The sequence below is a fragment of the Plasmodium chabaudi genome, assembly GCF_900002335.3.
Source record: "Plasmodium chabaudi chabaudi strain AS genome assembly, chromosome: 13".
Taxonomy (NCBI): Eukaryota; Apicomplexa; class Aconoidasida; order Haemosporida; family Plasmodiidae; genus Plasmodium; species Plasmodium chabaudi.
In genome coordinates, this window is record NC_030113.2 from 436680 (window position 1) to 453062 (window position 16383).

A 16383-nucleotide genomic window follows, 5' to 3' on the forward strand; every position below is an offset into this window, starting at 1 on the left:
CAAAAAATAAGAGATAAACAATCACCAATTCTTTTTAATCGTTTTCTAATTATTATTCCCTTTTTTCTTATACTAATAAACTATTTTCTTAAATAATATACCAAAATATTTTTTTAATACATTAAGAGTTTTTTTTTAATGAGAAAAATCATTGCAAAAACTAGAAATAAAAATAATTCGGTATAGCAAAACAAAAAAAGTAGCTTCAATTATGCAAATGCATATATTACAGTTAATTGTATGCCTTAAAGATATAAATATATAATTAAAATTATTTAATTAATATTTGGCCCTTTTACAAAAACGACATTATAAAAATGTCGACAATAGGAAAAGATAAAAATAACATTGACATAAATGTAGATATAAAAAAGGTGTGGTATAAAAGCCACTGTACATGTACATAAATGGAATGCACACAATTTTTTAATTTAAAAATATTATATATGTGTTACAATTTAGTGTATAGAACATCACGGAATGTGGAAATTGCATAAATAAATAAACAAAAATATGCTCATATATGATAATATATTATCATACAACCAATTTGTCTTTAAACGGTGTATCAATCATGATATGGGTACTTATATACCTTTTTCTTTGGGGCTTACAAATTAACAAAGGATATATTTTAAGCACACCTTTATTCCTTTGCATTCTACTTTTATATCTCATCGTTTTATTTGCATTATTTTTTTCATTTTGATAAATTTTACGGATGTTGCTTCATAGTTTGAATCATTTAATATGCTTTATACATCCTATTTGTGATGGCCCATATTATTTCTATCAAAGTCATCGGTATTATGTGATCTATCATAATTGTAATTATAATTATCTATTAATTTTTGAACGTTAAAATTATTTTTTATATTTGTATCACCATGAGACGCCAAATTGTATCCTACATTATTATCGATATTGTCTTGGCTTAGGTTAACATTTGAATTGTAAATATTTAAATTATTATTCCTATAATTTTTACTAGAATTGTAAATACTATTATTTTCATCATTGTTTTTACTGAGATTGTCATTATTGTCTTTATTAATATAGCCGCTTAATATATTTGAATATTTATCAATTAATGCATTATAGCTGTTGATTCTAGTATCTTTGTAATTCCTATTGTTATAGGATGTACCCCCATGATGGATATCATATTGACCATTATGTGCGTCTCCAGGTATGTAATTTTTAGTCATGCTATTGCTATGAGGATCAGCACCTTCACCCTTGTAATAATCATAGTGGTATTTGTTTCCAATTTGAGTTTCGATTTGTGTGTTATTTTTTTCTATTAAGCCTGATTTTTCTCCGTGTTTTAATATGTTATTTTGAGAGTATGAACTTATTTCATTTTTCTGGATATTCCATTTTTCATCATAATTTTGAGGCATGTTATTAATTGATAAGTTCATACTTTTTAAAATATTATTATTGTAAGGTTGATGCTTATTTAAATAATAATTATCAATATTGTTTGTATTTTCCACATCGGTATATCCTATCTTCATATCATCTCGTTTGTTAAGCTTATTATTAATACCATTTTGTATCTCTTTATCATCATTTTTATTTTCATTAGTATTTGCAATTTTATTCATTTCTGTTTTGTCTTCTATTGACTCTTTTATTTTTGTTATGCAATTGTTAAAATCTAATATTGTCAGCAAATGAACAAGATGCGAATGATTACTGTTCGAACTTAAGTTCATCATTTCATTTATAACACGAACAAGTTTTTGATTAAATGTGTCATTATACTGTAACAATTTTTCAACAACTTGCTTCAAATCATTATCTTTGTCATCATCACCATTTTCATCAGAATTTTTTCCATTTTTTGTATTATCTTTTTGCTTATTCATTTCGGTATCCATTTCATAATTTAAAATATCAGTAAATAACTCGTTTTCTATTAGACATTGAAAAAAATAACAAAATTTAAAGGATACATCTATTAGCTCCATTAAAGGGGTTGTTAAATCTTGAACACGCAAAAAACATTTTGTGGCAACTTGGGAAATGTATAAATCATGTATCGATTTTGTATATTCAAAATCTTTGGATTTATGAATTTGTGTAGACATTAATTTATATTCGTAATTAATAATATCTTCTTGTAAATATCTAATTAAATGAAAGATAAAAAATTGCATTTTATATCGAATAGAAAACAAATATGAAAATAGTAAAAAGCCTTTTTTATAATTTAAGTATTTATATAAACGCCTATTATGATAACACAAAATTTTTAAGTTATAATATATTCTTCCTAAAAGAAATAAAAATTGGAAAATGGAATTATAAGTATATATTGTATTCGTATTGATAATTAAAGCAATCGGCCATGTTAATTTAAAATGAATTTCTATATTATTCCACAAATTCAAACCACTGTGGATTTTTATATTCTTGTTTATATTTTTGTCATAAAATATTAATGTTTCATTATCTACATCAATTTCAGGAATTTCAATAGGAGATTTATAAGACTGATGAAACCATTTATATATTTCTACCGAACAGTCATAGCAACTGAATAAAAATAAATCTTTAGAATTATCTTTCTTTTTTTTTTGCGATTTATTCATTTTAGTGTTCAAACTCGGCCTACATAGTTCAATTTCCTCAAGGTTATTTTTATCATGCTTAGCATCATTATTATTGTTATATAAAATCATTTGGTTTATTTTTTTAATCTCATTGGTTATTGTTTCTGTATTCTTATCATTGTATAGGTTAAATAAATTAGTATCGTCCCCATTATTGGTATTACCATAATTATTAATAGGCGAATCTGCATTTAGTGTATTGTTGTAAAAACGCTTGAGCCACTGCTTTATTTTGCTTTTCTTTTTAAGTAATTTATGTTTAAATAATATCGGGCATGTATAAAAACCTATATACCCATTTCCAATATCCAGTGTAAAGGCTTGAGTCATGTCTAAAGCCCTTATATGAATAATTGGCTTTATTTTATTTTTCGGATTATTCATTTGTAAATTATATTCATCTAATTTTTGTATATAAACACTAAAAGAATGCTTTATACAATTTATTCTTACACGAAACTTTGTCAAACTATTTTTGTCTATATTATGAAATATCTGTTTATTAGTTTGAATTTTTAATACATGAAATTTTGATTTATAATTATTATTATCATCCATATCTTCAATATTAAAATTATCTTCATCATCTTTAAATTTATCACCATCTTGATTTTTCATATAGTTTTCCTCACCATGTTGGATATCTTCATAATTGCTTTTATTTTTTCTTTTCAAATTTATATTATTCGCTAAAATTTTATTATTTAAAATAGACTCTTTAGTATAATCAACTGTGTAACTATTACTGTCATGCACAAATGATGAAATACCTTTTCCTCCTATATATAATGACACTTCTACTTCTATATATCCTAAAACTGGATTATTTATATCGCCTACACTTTTTATTGTCTTATTTTTGTTATCTTCATAAAATTTTACTTTTATTTCAACAGCTAAACAATCTCCTAAAGACCCCCAATATCCTGAATCACCATTTAATATATCAGTTTTATAAAGCAATGGATTTTTAACTGATTGAATAACTAATGAAAAACAACATCCTACAAGGAAATTGTCATCATTTGATATTTTACTTGAATTAATCGGGTTGCCGTTTATTCCCTCAACATTATCAATATTTATAAATTTATTATCAAAAAAATTATTAAAATTAACAGAAAAATCAAAACCATGCTTAAATCCTTTCAAAATTTGTTGTCTGTAGTTATTAATGCATACACTATAAATGCTATCATAGTCATAATATTTTTTTTTATATAATTCTTGTATACCTTTGTAAAAATCATTTAAAACGATTTTATTATCATATATATAACTCATACCCCCTAATATCAGGTTGCCATATTTTTCCCTTTCAAACGAGTCGTATGAAAATTTTTTATAAGATATTCTAGGATAAAAATATTTAGATATTATATTTTCTGAAATATCTACATCAAAATTATAGAAATTCGAGCTATTGAAAAAACTGGATGGATTATTACTATCACCACCACCAATATTGTTATTTCTTGAAAACAACAAATTTTCATATTTCTCTAAAATTAATTTGTCTTTTTTATTTTCATATTTTGATTTACAATAATCTTCCACAGATAATGTAGAATTTTTCCAAGCTATAATTTTTAGAAGCAATTCATTTTTATAATTGGGGGGACTATGCATAATAAACCAAGATTTTTCTAAAAAATAATCATAAAAATCGCCATTATTTAATAAATATATGTCTTTAAATAAGTCAAATATTTTAATTAAATTTATGTCTTTAACAACATATTCCCATAATTTATAAGCTATTATGCTTCTAATCTTCTCAATAGTAATATCAAATATCTCTTTGCAATATAAGCATGTTGCTTCATTTCCTGATTCAGATGAACATTCATATGAATTATCAGAACTGCTCGTGCACGAAAGGCTAATGGAACTAGCATACCCCTTCGGCAAATTATTATAGTTATAATTATTATCATTATATGTATTGCTAATATCGTTTTGGTCATATCCATAATTCATATTATGGGCATTGTTATTATTTTCATATTCATTGCTATCTATATTGTCCTCATATCTCATAAAATCATCCCCCAAATAATTATTTTTTTTTGGATAATTTGCCTGTAGCGTTTGATCAAAAGCTTTTGATAATATCTTAGTAATGGGAAACAATTTTAAGATATCATTGGTATTCCATTTATTGCTTCTAATTAATATACGAATAGATTTTCCTATAAATAATATTTTTCTACCAATTATTTTGTCTATACAGCATTCAGGTAAATTTGAGACAGATTGGAAAAATAAATAATTCCATTCGAAATTCAAACTTTGGACATTGGTTAATGTTAAGTTTTCATATAATTCTTCTGGTGTTAAAAATATTTTTTTATCATCAGAATAAATGAATTGCCTTTTCTGAATAAAAAATTCATAATATGGATCTAATAATTGACCATAAAGTATCCATGAAGATACTTGGTGTAACAATATTTTTCCTAAATTTTTAAAATATTTATGATAAACATTTTTAATTCTTGAATTTCCACATAAACAGCATTCATACAAATAATCTAAAATTTCTTTTGTCTTATTTCGACTCTCCCCTTCTAATACATTTGCCTCTTCTTTTCTTTGGAATTCTAAAAACTTTTTTATTATATTTATTATTATAATTATTTCTTCTTTTTTTTTTTCTAACATAGATAATATTTGTGTTAATGGTGTATTTTTATTATTATTTATATATTCTTCTATTTCACTGATTTTTTTTAAATATCTCTTTATAAATTTGTTTATCTCATTACTTATACCATTTGCATAATACCCATAAGGGCGCACATTATTTATACTTTTTATATTTTTTAAAATAACTCCAAAATAATTGTCTATTTCATCATTTCTTTCATATTTTCGTTTTTTATAAGAGTTACTCAAATTATCAGTATCCTCGGATTCTTCAGTAATTGTGGATGATTTATCTGAAGGACTTAGGGATGATGCAGCTTCTGTACTTGAATTTTCATTACAATCCCCAATATTATTTGTTTTGTCATTGTTTTTTTCTTTTATTATATTTTTTTTCTTATTACTATTTAATTTGTTAAATTTGTGTATATGTGTTAAGCTTTTATAAACTGTGTTATTTTTGACTAATAAACAAAATATATTTAATATATAAAAATAGTAACCTATTTCAACAATTTCATTAATTATCTTTATTTCTGAGCTCAAAAATATGTGAATGTTATTATTTACTTCAAAACAATAATCATCTATATTTATGTTATTTTCATTTCCTCTTTTATTCCTTCGCTTGTCCACTAAAATTATTATATCTCCGGTTTGCCCTATCAAGCTTAGGATTATTTCGTGAATCATTTTCGTGTGTTTTCACAAAATGTGTACATAATAAAAACGCGAATATATACATATCTTTGGAGTATAAATGATTCTATTCATTTATTAAAATATCTTAATATATACGAAAATTCATCAATACGTAAATGTATAAATATTTTCACAAATACGTGTATATATATGTAATATTTAAAATGCCTAAAAGTAAAAAATTAAAGGAAACAACTAAACTTCCTTATTATCTATAGGCACAATTCAAGTTTATTTTCAATAAAGTATACGTTTTATTTTATTCTTTTTCAGTTTTCCTATGCTTTTTCCTTTTTTCTTGGACTCATTTAAGGCTATGCCGATCTTCTCACTTTCTCTTTATTTTTTTTTGTATTTTTTATTTTTTTTATTTCATATAATTTCATTCTATTCCACGGTATTTTATTTTATAATTAATTTCACCGTTTTTTACAATAAAAAAATAGTAATTAATATTAGAGATTTTTACACATGGAAATATAAAAGGCTTTCTGCCTTAATTATAATATATACATATATATTATTTTTTCATAACGCTCATAACTTATCAAGAGAAAAAATAATTAAGTAATAACTTAATATAGAAAACACATTTATTATTTTTTTTTATTATTCATTGGTTTTTGTATAAATAAAAAATAAATCTCTTAACAAATTGCAAGAGCATATATATTTAAAAAAATACACAAAAAAATGGAAACATAATGCTTATTAAATCGTTTAAAAAAATAATAAATAATATAAATAAATTACGCATACACTAAATAAGAGTTATGAAAATGTAAAAATCTTATTAACAATATACATTATTTGTATTTATAAAAAAACATACAAATGAAAAGCATCGTTGTTTTTCTAAAAATATATTATATATATTGACAATGTTTGGTATATTTTACTTGTTTCATGCCACAACATTAAATTACACAAATGTAGATATGTTTGAATTAAAAGAAAAAACTTTTTAAATATTTGTTATAAACTACATCGCACTTCATTTCCAAGTCTATTAAATCGTCATCATTGTTTATTATAATATCCGAAAACTTTATCTTTTCATCGGTTGGCAATTGGTTTCTAAAAATATAATAGAATAATGTAATTCATATGTATATAAAATCGATATTAAACTAGTGCACACAACATAAAATTTCATGAAAATCACACACAAATATATCAAAAACATAAGAAATAATGGACTTACTTAATTATACCCATGGCTGTATCGTATGTGCAATTTTTATCTCTCGACAATATACGCTTTATTTGATTCTTTATAGATGATTTTAAAAGGATAATAGGGCTTGTTAATAGATATAGTTTCGTTTCAATTAATAAAGGAGCTTCAATTGCTACATTATATTTTAAATATAGAAACTTATATTTCAAACATTCTTTAATGATCTGTATTATAATATATGTGTGTGTTATTTTGTTTATATATTTAACATTTTCTTCATTGTTGAAAACGATTTTTCTTAACAAAATTCTATTAATACTTTTATCATTATTAAGGATCTCTTCGCCAAAATGTTTTACAATTTTTTTATAACATGTTGATCCCTTTTTATATATTTGGCTTGTTATCTCATCCGCATTAATAACAACAACATTTTTTTTTTTCAAAAAATTACAAAATGTAGACTTACCCACAGCTATGCCTCCTGTAATTCCAATTAAGCATAAATAATTCCCCAAAAAAAAATTAAATATCGCAAACAGCCCCAAATACTTATTGTAATAGATTAAAAAACTGTTCACCACTACCGAGCTGATGATTATATATTTATAATTTTCAATTTTCTTAAATTTATTCTTTCTATTTATAAACCCAATAGGAATTGAGGCTAAAGCCAGGAAGCATAAAATACATCTGCCCAAAAAAAATGGTAAAAACATAATTATCTTATTTTTAGAGTCATATTTTTAGTTATCCTATAAAATGTTGTTTTCTTCATTTATTATCTCTATTTATTTTTCGCCTTCTTTCTCGTATTTCGCGATTAATATATGTATATAAAGGCTTAGTCGAATTATTCTTCTAATAAAGCTTAATCTTGTGTTATGAGCTTTTTTTAGCAGCACGTGATAGAGCCGTGTTATCAAATGCTTATAAAAACAGCCACGATACCCATAAATACTCCCTTGCAGTTTTACATCCGAATAACAATATAGTGCTCAAAAATATGGAAAATATACAAGTTCATATATAATTGATATTAATTATAAAATGTGCACGAAAAAATAAAAGGAAATATAAATAGCATATTAATTCTCAAAATTCGAATAACATATTAAAAATATATATATATATAATAATAAATAAAAATTAAACAAATATTTAAATAGCGTAGTAGAATAGTATGATCTCGCTATTAGTTTATATTTTCATTATTCAGCAAATAATGAATAGAACATAATAATTTTACAAATATTATTATAATTCTTTCTTACATATAAAATCTTGCATATATACCTTTTTCCAAACAAATGAACGATGCATTATTTGTAATTGCACTTATTAATATTAATATATATTTTTTATTATGTAATAGCAAATAATAGAAATATATTGTAAATTAAATAAAAAATTTAATATATGTGGGCTTATTGTTTACTTACAATATATAGGCTTTTAAAAGGCTTTAGCAAAACGAGGAAAAAATATATATTATATTAATATATATAATGCAATTATATATGCCCTTAAATTATAATAATGCATATTTACTCAGGGCTAAAATATATGCACATATGTAACATTCTCATATAATTTTTTGTATATAAACGTTTCGTATTTCTGTACTAATTAGAATATAAATGTTGTATTTAAGCATTTTTTTTTGAAAAATTAGTGGAGTAATCCAGTTTAAAATTAAAAAAAATATGCAATTTTTTTTGTTGTTACTTAAAAAATAAAAGAGGTATTTTATTTTATGCGTATATTATTACATAGCTAAAAACCATTGTTCAAATAAATAATGTTATACAATAAAATAATATATTAAATTGTGGATGCAAATAATGAAAAAAAATAACAAATAGCATTACACAATCTTCATTTTCCTAACACGGTATACAAATAACAAAACCCATATAATTAAAAAAGAAAAAAATGCATTTAATATATAAATATTATAGGATAAAAATCTATATATTTATATGATTAAATAATTGTGTATAGGGGGAAGCTATTCCATAATATATACTCTATAATATTTATATTTTAATATATCTATATTGCTTGACAGTAAGATATATTACAGCGGTATATGTGCATATATATATGCATCCATTGCCTAATTTGTCAAATGGCAACTTTATTACAACTAACAAAAGCATTCTTCTTCACTTCACAAAAAATAGTATGCAAATTGGAATTAAAATAAAAGTAAATAAACCTAAATGCATGTAATGTGCTAAAAAAACTAATCATTTATGATGTGTGTATTTAAAAATATAAAATTATTTCGAAGTGTTTTTTTTATTTAAAATATCAATAATATTGTGGGCTGCATTCATTATTCCACTCAATTGCAATCCACACTTAAAACATTTTTTATTTTTCTGGAACATTTCCATAAAACATTTTTCACAAAAATAATGGGAACATTCTGTAACACTTGGATTCATTTCCAATTTCCATTTTTGTTTACATTTTATACAAGCAAATGGCAAATTATTTTCATCATCGCTTGAGCTTGCATTAGACGAATTTTCATCTTCTGACATCGAATTTACGGATAATTCATTTGAAGATTTATCATCACTATTATTTTCATTATCACCATTTTCAGCATCGTTATTGTTTACTTTTTCTTCTTTTTCTTTTAATTTTTTTAACATTTTTTGATTCCACTTTTCCAATTTTTCTTTTCTTAAAGCTTCATTTCGTTTTCGTTTTTCTTCATATTCCTGTTCAATTTTCCAACCGCTTTTATAGTCACTTCTGTCATGCAAATATATGCATGTGTCTCCAAAACCACAATATCCTGTTTCCTTATAATCCTTACATATACAAGGTTCATAATCTATTCTTAAAGTAACTCTTACATTTGCTCCACTATTTCGAACTGGCCCATATAACCCTGTATATTTATTCTTTGCTAAACTATCTTTTTTTATCATCAATGCCTTTTCATGCGCATCTTTTCCTCTATAAATATTCTCTTTTAGATTACCTTTTAATATTTCTTCTCCGATTTTAATATTTCGTTCCATTATAGCTCTATGATCATTTTTCCAATCTGCATCGATTTCATAAGAACCATAATTTTTAGATTCACTGAATTCACCTTTATATACTTTATCTTCAGCATTTTCATTTGGTTCTTTATGATTTTCACTTTTCGATTGGATGATTAATTTATGTGATTTTTTTTTTAAATTAAGTTTATTTTCTTCATCTATTTTTTTTAATTTCTTTTTAAATATATATTTACAAACAGCATCATCGTCATCATCATCTCCTTTCTCTTTTACATTCCATAGTTTATTAACTGTATCCTTTTCATCAGTATTTTTAAATGTGTCATCATTTTCATTATCTTCCTTATCCTCTTTGATGTCTTCGATTTTCTTCTTATTTTTTATATTACTTATAGTTCTCTTTTTAAACATTCTTCTTTACCTTTATAAAAAATCCACGTACATATATATGCTTATTTGTTTTCCGAAGTATATATCAAATGCTTGATGTTTCATTTTTATGCTCACTACCGACTATTTTCGATGAATGAGTATTTATCTGTAGTTTTATTTTTTATTTTTTCCTGGCCTGTCTAAATATATTTATTCATTGCGTGATCACCTTTGTTTTTATTTTACACAATTGAGTTATTTCGTCAAGTTATATCGTTAAATTGCAAAATAAATTATCTTACTTTTAAATGTGTTTTTGTTTCTTCACTTTATACTTATGAATAAGTTATTCCCACTGTTATAATAGCCATATATGCCTTTTATTATGTATATCATGGTATCATTTATTATAAAGTTTTCATTGAACTTTTTCACTTTTGTTTAAATAAAAAAATTCCTTTGAATGTATGTATTATTTATGAACAAATTTGCAACTTATTTAAGGGGAATTGCTAATTTATTTTTTCTATATTGACTTTATTAGCAATTATTTATCTTAATACTTCATTATTTTTTTTTTTTGTGATTTTTTATGCTTTTTATAAATTGTTTATATTATCAATTGCGTATAAAAATACTTTGTTTATTTCTCGTTCAACTTTAAATGCCACATTATGAAAATATCTTTTATATTTTATTTTAAGATGGGAGATCGAAAATTTTTCGGTGGCCCATTAAATATTTCCAATTTCATTATTATATACACTATAATTTTTTTTTAATATTTCGTCACACTAATGTAAAAGAGGACATTTGGGATGAACATACATAATGATGAAAAGAAATTAGTTGTATTTATTTTACAAATATAAGCATTAGTAAATATATAAATAATTTACAGTCACTGCGTTCAACATATTTAGAATATATATATGTAAAGCATGTCACCATTAAAACCCTATATGTGAAATAAAATTACAGTTATAAACAAAGTCAATTAATAATAAAAAATTAAAATAGTTCATTATTTGTGCTCACTTTTTCTTTCTTTTTTACAATTATATATAAATTAAAATAAATTAAAACATGTTAAGTATAAATTCCATACTTTTAATTCAAAATAATATAGGGATATTTACTGATTTAAATATCATCGTGAAATAACTGATAAGATAAACGCATATATGCTTATGCATTATCATTATTTTCTTATCATAATTTACAATTGTATATATATATTAAATGAATTTATTGTTTTAGCAAATAAAATATATGTTTTCAATATAATACTATTTTGGTGTAAACACAGGAAGAACCTGGCAAAAGGAAAATAAATAACGGAAGGAAAAAAGAAACACATGAAAATCATAAAAAATGCAAAATGCTTATGTTTCTCATAAAACGAAATTAATGTTACTTTTTTTTATTGTTGTGTTTCTAAAATGCAATGATACAATAATAGAAGCTTTTAACTTCTCGAGGAGTGCAGAAAAATTAAATTACGTACTAAATTATAAAAACTCAAATAAATATAGAATAGATCAAAATATAAATAAAAGTTTTTTAAAAAAACGACAATTTAAAAGAAATTCGATACTAGGTCTTGACAATGATGTACAAATAAGCGATGGTGGCGCACAATCAGATGACACACCTGTCGAAAAATATAACTTCAAAGCTGAAGTTAATAAAGTTATGGACATAATTGTTAATTCTTTATATACAGATAAAGATGTATTTTTAAGAGAATTAATATCTAATGCCTCCGATGCATGTGATAAAAAAAGAATTGGGTTAGAAAATGAAAAAAGAGCGGAGGAAGCACAAAATATTGTAAACGGCTCTACATCATCAGAACTGGCTAGTGAACAAAAAACAACAGAAGAAGGAAATACACCTGCTGATAACATAAAAAAATTAATAATAAAAATCAAACCTGATAAAGAAAAAAAAACCTTAACAATTACTGATAACGGAATTGGTATGGATAAAAACGAACTAATAAATAATTTAGGAACAATAGCTCAATCAGGTACTGCAAAGTTCTTAAAACAAATAGAAGAAGGAAAAGCTGATAGTAATTTAATTGGACAATTTGGTGTTGGTTTTTATTCTTCTTTTCTTGTTTCTAATAAAGTCGAAGTTTTTACAAAAAAAGAAGATCGAATATTTAGGTGGTTTTCGGACTTGAATGGTAGCTTTAATGTAAATGAAATTAAAAAATACGAACAAGAATATGAAGATATAAAAACAAGTGGTACTAAAATTGTTTTACATTTAAAAGAAGAATGTGATGAATATTTAGAAGATTATAAATTAAAAGAGTTAATAAAAAAATATTCGGAATTTATTAAATTTCCAATAGAAATATGGTCAGAAAAAATTGATTATGAAAGAGTTCCAGATGATTCGGTATCTTTAAAAGATGGTGATAAAATGAAAATGAAAACAATTACAAAAAGATACCATGAATGGGAAAAAATAAATGTCCAATTACCAATATGGAAGCAAGATGAAAAACAATTAACAGAAAATGATTATTATAGTTTTTATAAAAATACATTTAAAGCTTATGATGATCCATTAGCATATGTTCATTTTAATGTAGAAGGACAAATTTCATTTAATTCAATTTTATACATACCTGGTTCTTTACCTTGGGAATTAAGTAAAAATATGTTTGATGAAGAATCTCGAGGAATTAGATTATATGTAAAACGAGTTTTTATAAATGATAAGTTTTCAGAATCAATACCAAGATGGTTAACCTTTTTAAGAGGTATTGTTGATAGTGAAAATTTACCACTAAATGTTGGTAGAGAAATTTTGCAAAAATCAAAAATGTTATCAATTATTAACAAAAGAATTGTTCTAAAAACTATCAATATGATGAGGGGATTGAAAGAAACTGGAGGAGAAAAATGGAATAAATTTCTCAATACATTTGGAAAATATCTTAAAATTGGAGTTGTAGAAGATAAAGAAAATCAAGAAGAAATTGCATCTTTAGTTGAATTTTATTCAATAAATAGTGGTGATAAAAAAATTGATCTTGATACATATATTGAAAATATGAAATCAGATCAAAAATGTATCTATTATATTTCAGGAGAAAATAAAAAAACAGCACAAAATTCACCATCTTTAGAAAAATTAAAAGCCTTAAATTATGATGTCTTATTTTCCTTAGAACCAATAGATGAATTCTGTTTATCCTCTTTATCTGTTAATAAATATAAAGGATACGATGTTTTAGATGTTAATAAAGCTGATTTAAAATTAAAAACTGAAAATGATCAAAACAAGTCGGATAATATAAATAAATTAAAAATCAAATATGAAGTATTATGTAGATGGCTACATAATAAATTCTCTCATAAAATACATGAAGTTCGAATTTCAGATCGATTAATAGATTCACCTTCTTTATTAGTTCAAGGCGAAATGGGTATATCTCCTTCTATGCAAAAATATATGAAGCAACAAGCTACTGCCCAAGGAATGTCAGAAAATGAAATGTTTGGTGGTCAATCGATGAATCAACCGGTATTAGAAATTAATCCTAATCACTACATAATTAAACAACTAAATCATTTAATACAAATGGATAAAATGAATCCAAAAAATGACGAAATAGCAGAACAAATTTTTGATGTTGCATCTATGCAAGGTGGATATACAATAGATGATACAGGCCGTTTTGCAAAACGTGTTATAGGAATGATGGAGAGAAATGCTCAGGAATATTTAAAGGATGTTCAAGATGATATCGATATTACTCCATCAAACAATTCTGAAGATACTGCTTTAGATAGTACCACACCGAATGACGAAAGTCAAATAAATCCTGAACAGAGTGATATTAATCAAAATGATTCTACAGGTGATAATGCATCATAGGAATCTGACGAAAACAATTGTGCAATCCATGTATGCGGATCATAAAGACATGTAAGAAATAAACGAATGATTAAATTTATAAACGGAATAAATTCAAAACGGAAAACGAACCCCCCATTGATAAAGTATATAATATTATAAAATAAAAAAAATATATCAGGCCACTTAAATTAAATATTAAATATTTTTTAAGCGCCAATATATATCAAACATCTTTTGCCATTAACCCCTAATATTTTAATTAAATGATAAATTTCCCTATAATTATTCTTTGTATTGGCTTATTATATTTGTCTAACGATCAGAAATGAATTTTTTTCATTTATTATGATGAATTTTTATTATTCATGCTTTGTAATTTTATTATATTTTTTTAAATATGAAAAAAAATATTATAATATTTTTTTTTCTAATGTTTAAAATTTATCTGTCTATATCTTATTATTGTTTTAATTGAACTAATTTAATTCTTACTTTTTTCATTATTGCATCTTTTTTTAAGTTTTAAATAATTTTTAAAATACCTTAATAAGCATTAATCATAATTTTATAAATTTTGCAAACATATTTTTAAATTTTCAAAATTATTTTTTCTTTTCAAAAATGAATCATAAATATTTATGCCTCTCATTTAATAGATGCATTTATTATGCTATTATAAATCATTGAGCATTATTAATTTATGCTTGTCTTTTCCAATATATATTAATAATCAAATTAGATGCTCCGGAAAAAACAATCACAATATATACATATATATATCATACGATAAAAAATGCAAAAGTTTATTGACAAAATTAAGTTGCAAAATTTGCAGGAGCAAAACCCTAAGAACCAAATATTAATATCCAAGAAAATATGCTTTAACAATATATTGTAATGAATTATAGTAGTCAATTTTTTTTCATGTGATATAAATAGAAGAAATATACGAATATGTGCATACGTATGTTCTCTCATACCTGTGTAATAGCATACATAGAATTTTCATCATGGATTTCAACTACTTAGGGGGAAAAAAAAGATAGAAGAAGAGAAATTGGAAAACAATAAATTATTAAAAGATGTGGAAGCATACTATAATTATACCTTAAAAAGAAAAGCTTTTTTTGTAGTTTTAAATGAATATTATAGAAATCAAAGCATATTTTGTCTCTTAAAATTTAATGAAATTCAAAGAAAAAGGGAACAAGTCTTTAGAACATTATTGTAAGCCAATAAATATGCATATATATGTAATATGACCCTATTATATTAATTTGAATTTTAATATATATTTTTTGTTGTTTTCTAGTGAATCAACCCATTTTATTTACAAAATTGATTACTTTTTTTAAATATGTATATGTGTAACTAATTTGTACTCCATATACACACATACACATATATTTTAAATGTCTTATAAAATCAGAGTGAATAGATGCAACCGTAAAATAACGAAATGCGTTATTAGTTCGCTAAGCATATTCAATGGCGTAAGCCAAAGAATGAACTTAAAATTCTGCATTTTCAAAGTCATTAAAAATAAATTTTTTAATACAAAAAAAGCGTCCCTAAAAGTATGTTCCAGATGTATTTTTAGTTTATTCACATCTGTACAGTGTGGCTTGTTGTAGAACCCATGTTATGAAAATATGCAAATATATATTTTTTCTAATTTTTTTCATTTTTTAAGATAATGAAAAAAAAAATTCATAGAGTTAAAATGAAGCTGTTTTATGGATGGGCAAATTTAACTAAAAAAATATTAAACAATAAATTTGAAGAAGCATATACCTATCATATAATGAGAAAAAAGAAAAGAATATTTTTTTTATGGAAAAGATTAATTAATGATGAAAAGCTTTTTAAAAACATAGATAACATTTTTCTTTCTTTAGAGGCAATTGCATCTTCGTGGTTAAAAAATTGAAAATAAGTCTCTATATAT

At 23.7% G+C, this 16383-nt stretch overlaps 5 protein-coding genes across 5 annotated transcripts; 2 read left to right on the top strand and 3 right to left on the bottom strand.

Moving 5' to 3' along the window:
* Positions 1-764: 764 nt before the first annotated feature.
* Positions 765-5963, bottom strand: PCHAS_1310700 (gamma-tubulin complex component, putative; the record flags this gene model as incomplete). Its single annotated transcript, XM_016799121.1, has 1 exon — positions 765-5963. One exon carries the CDS (start codon positions 5961-5963, stop codon positions 765-767), a length of 5199 nt encoding a protein of 1732 aa, XP_016654458.1.
* Positions 5964-6919: 956 nt separating this feature from the next.
* On the bottom strand, positions 6920-7871 carry PCHAS_1310800 (dephospho-CoA kinase, putative; the record flags this gene model as incomplete). The annotated part of the gene is made up of 2 exons (XM_016799122.1): positions 6920-7049; positions 7177-7871. The coding sequence occupies 2 exons, from the start codon at positions 7869-7871 to the stop codon at positions 6920-6922; spliced, it is 825 nt and encodes a 274-aa protein (XP_016654459.1).
* A 1566-nt stretch (positions 7872-9437) lies between these two features.
* PCHAS_1310900 (pre-mRNA-splicing factor CWC24, putative) lies at positions 9438-10592 on the bottom strand (the record flags this gene model as incomplete). The annotated part of the gene is made up of 1 exon (XM_736849.2): positions 9438-10592. The coding sequence occupies one exon, from the start codon at positions 10590-10592 to the stop codon at positions 9438-9440; it is 1155 nt and encodes a 384-aa protein (XP_741942.2).
* Positions 10593-11927: 1335 nt separating this feature from the next.
* PCHAS_1311000 (heat shock protein 90, putative) lies at positions 11928-14453 on the top strand (the record flags this gene model as incomplete). Its single annotated transcript, XM_732147.2, has 1 exon — positions 11928-14453. The coding sequence occupies one exon, from the start codon at positions 11928-11930 to the stop codon at positions 14451-14453; it is 2526 nt and encodes an 841-aa protein (XP_737240.2).
* A 775-nt stretch (positions 14454-15228) lies between these two features.
* PCHAS_1311100 (conserved Plasmodium protein, unknown function) lies at positions 15229-16365 on the top strand (the record flags this gene model as incomplete). Its single annotated transcript, XM_016799123.1, has 4 exons — positions 15229-15329; positions 15465-15662; positions 15865-16012; positions 16129-16365. The coding sequence occupies 4 exons, from the start codon at positions 15229-15231 to the stop codon at positions 16363-16365; spliced, it is 684 nt and encodes a 227-aa protein (XP_016654460.1).
* Between the last annotated feature and the right edge of the window lie 18 nt (positions 16366-16383).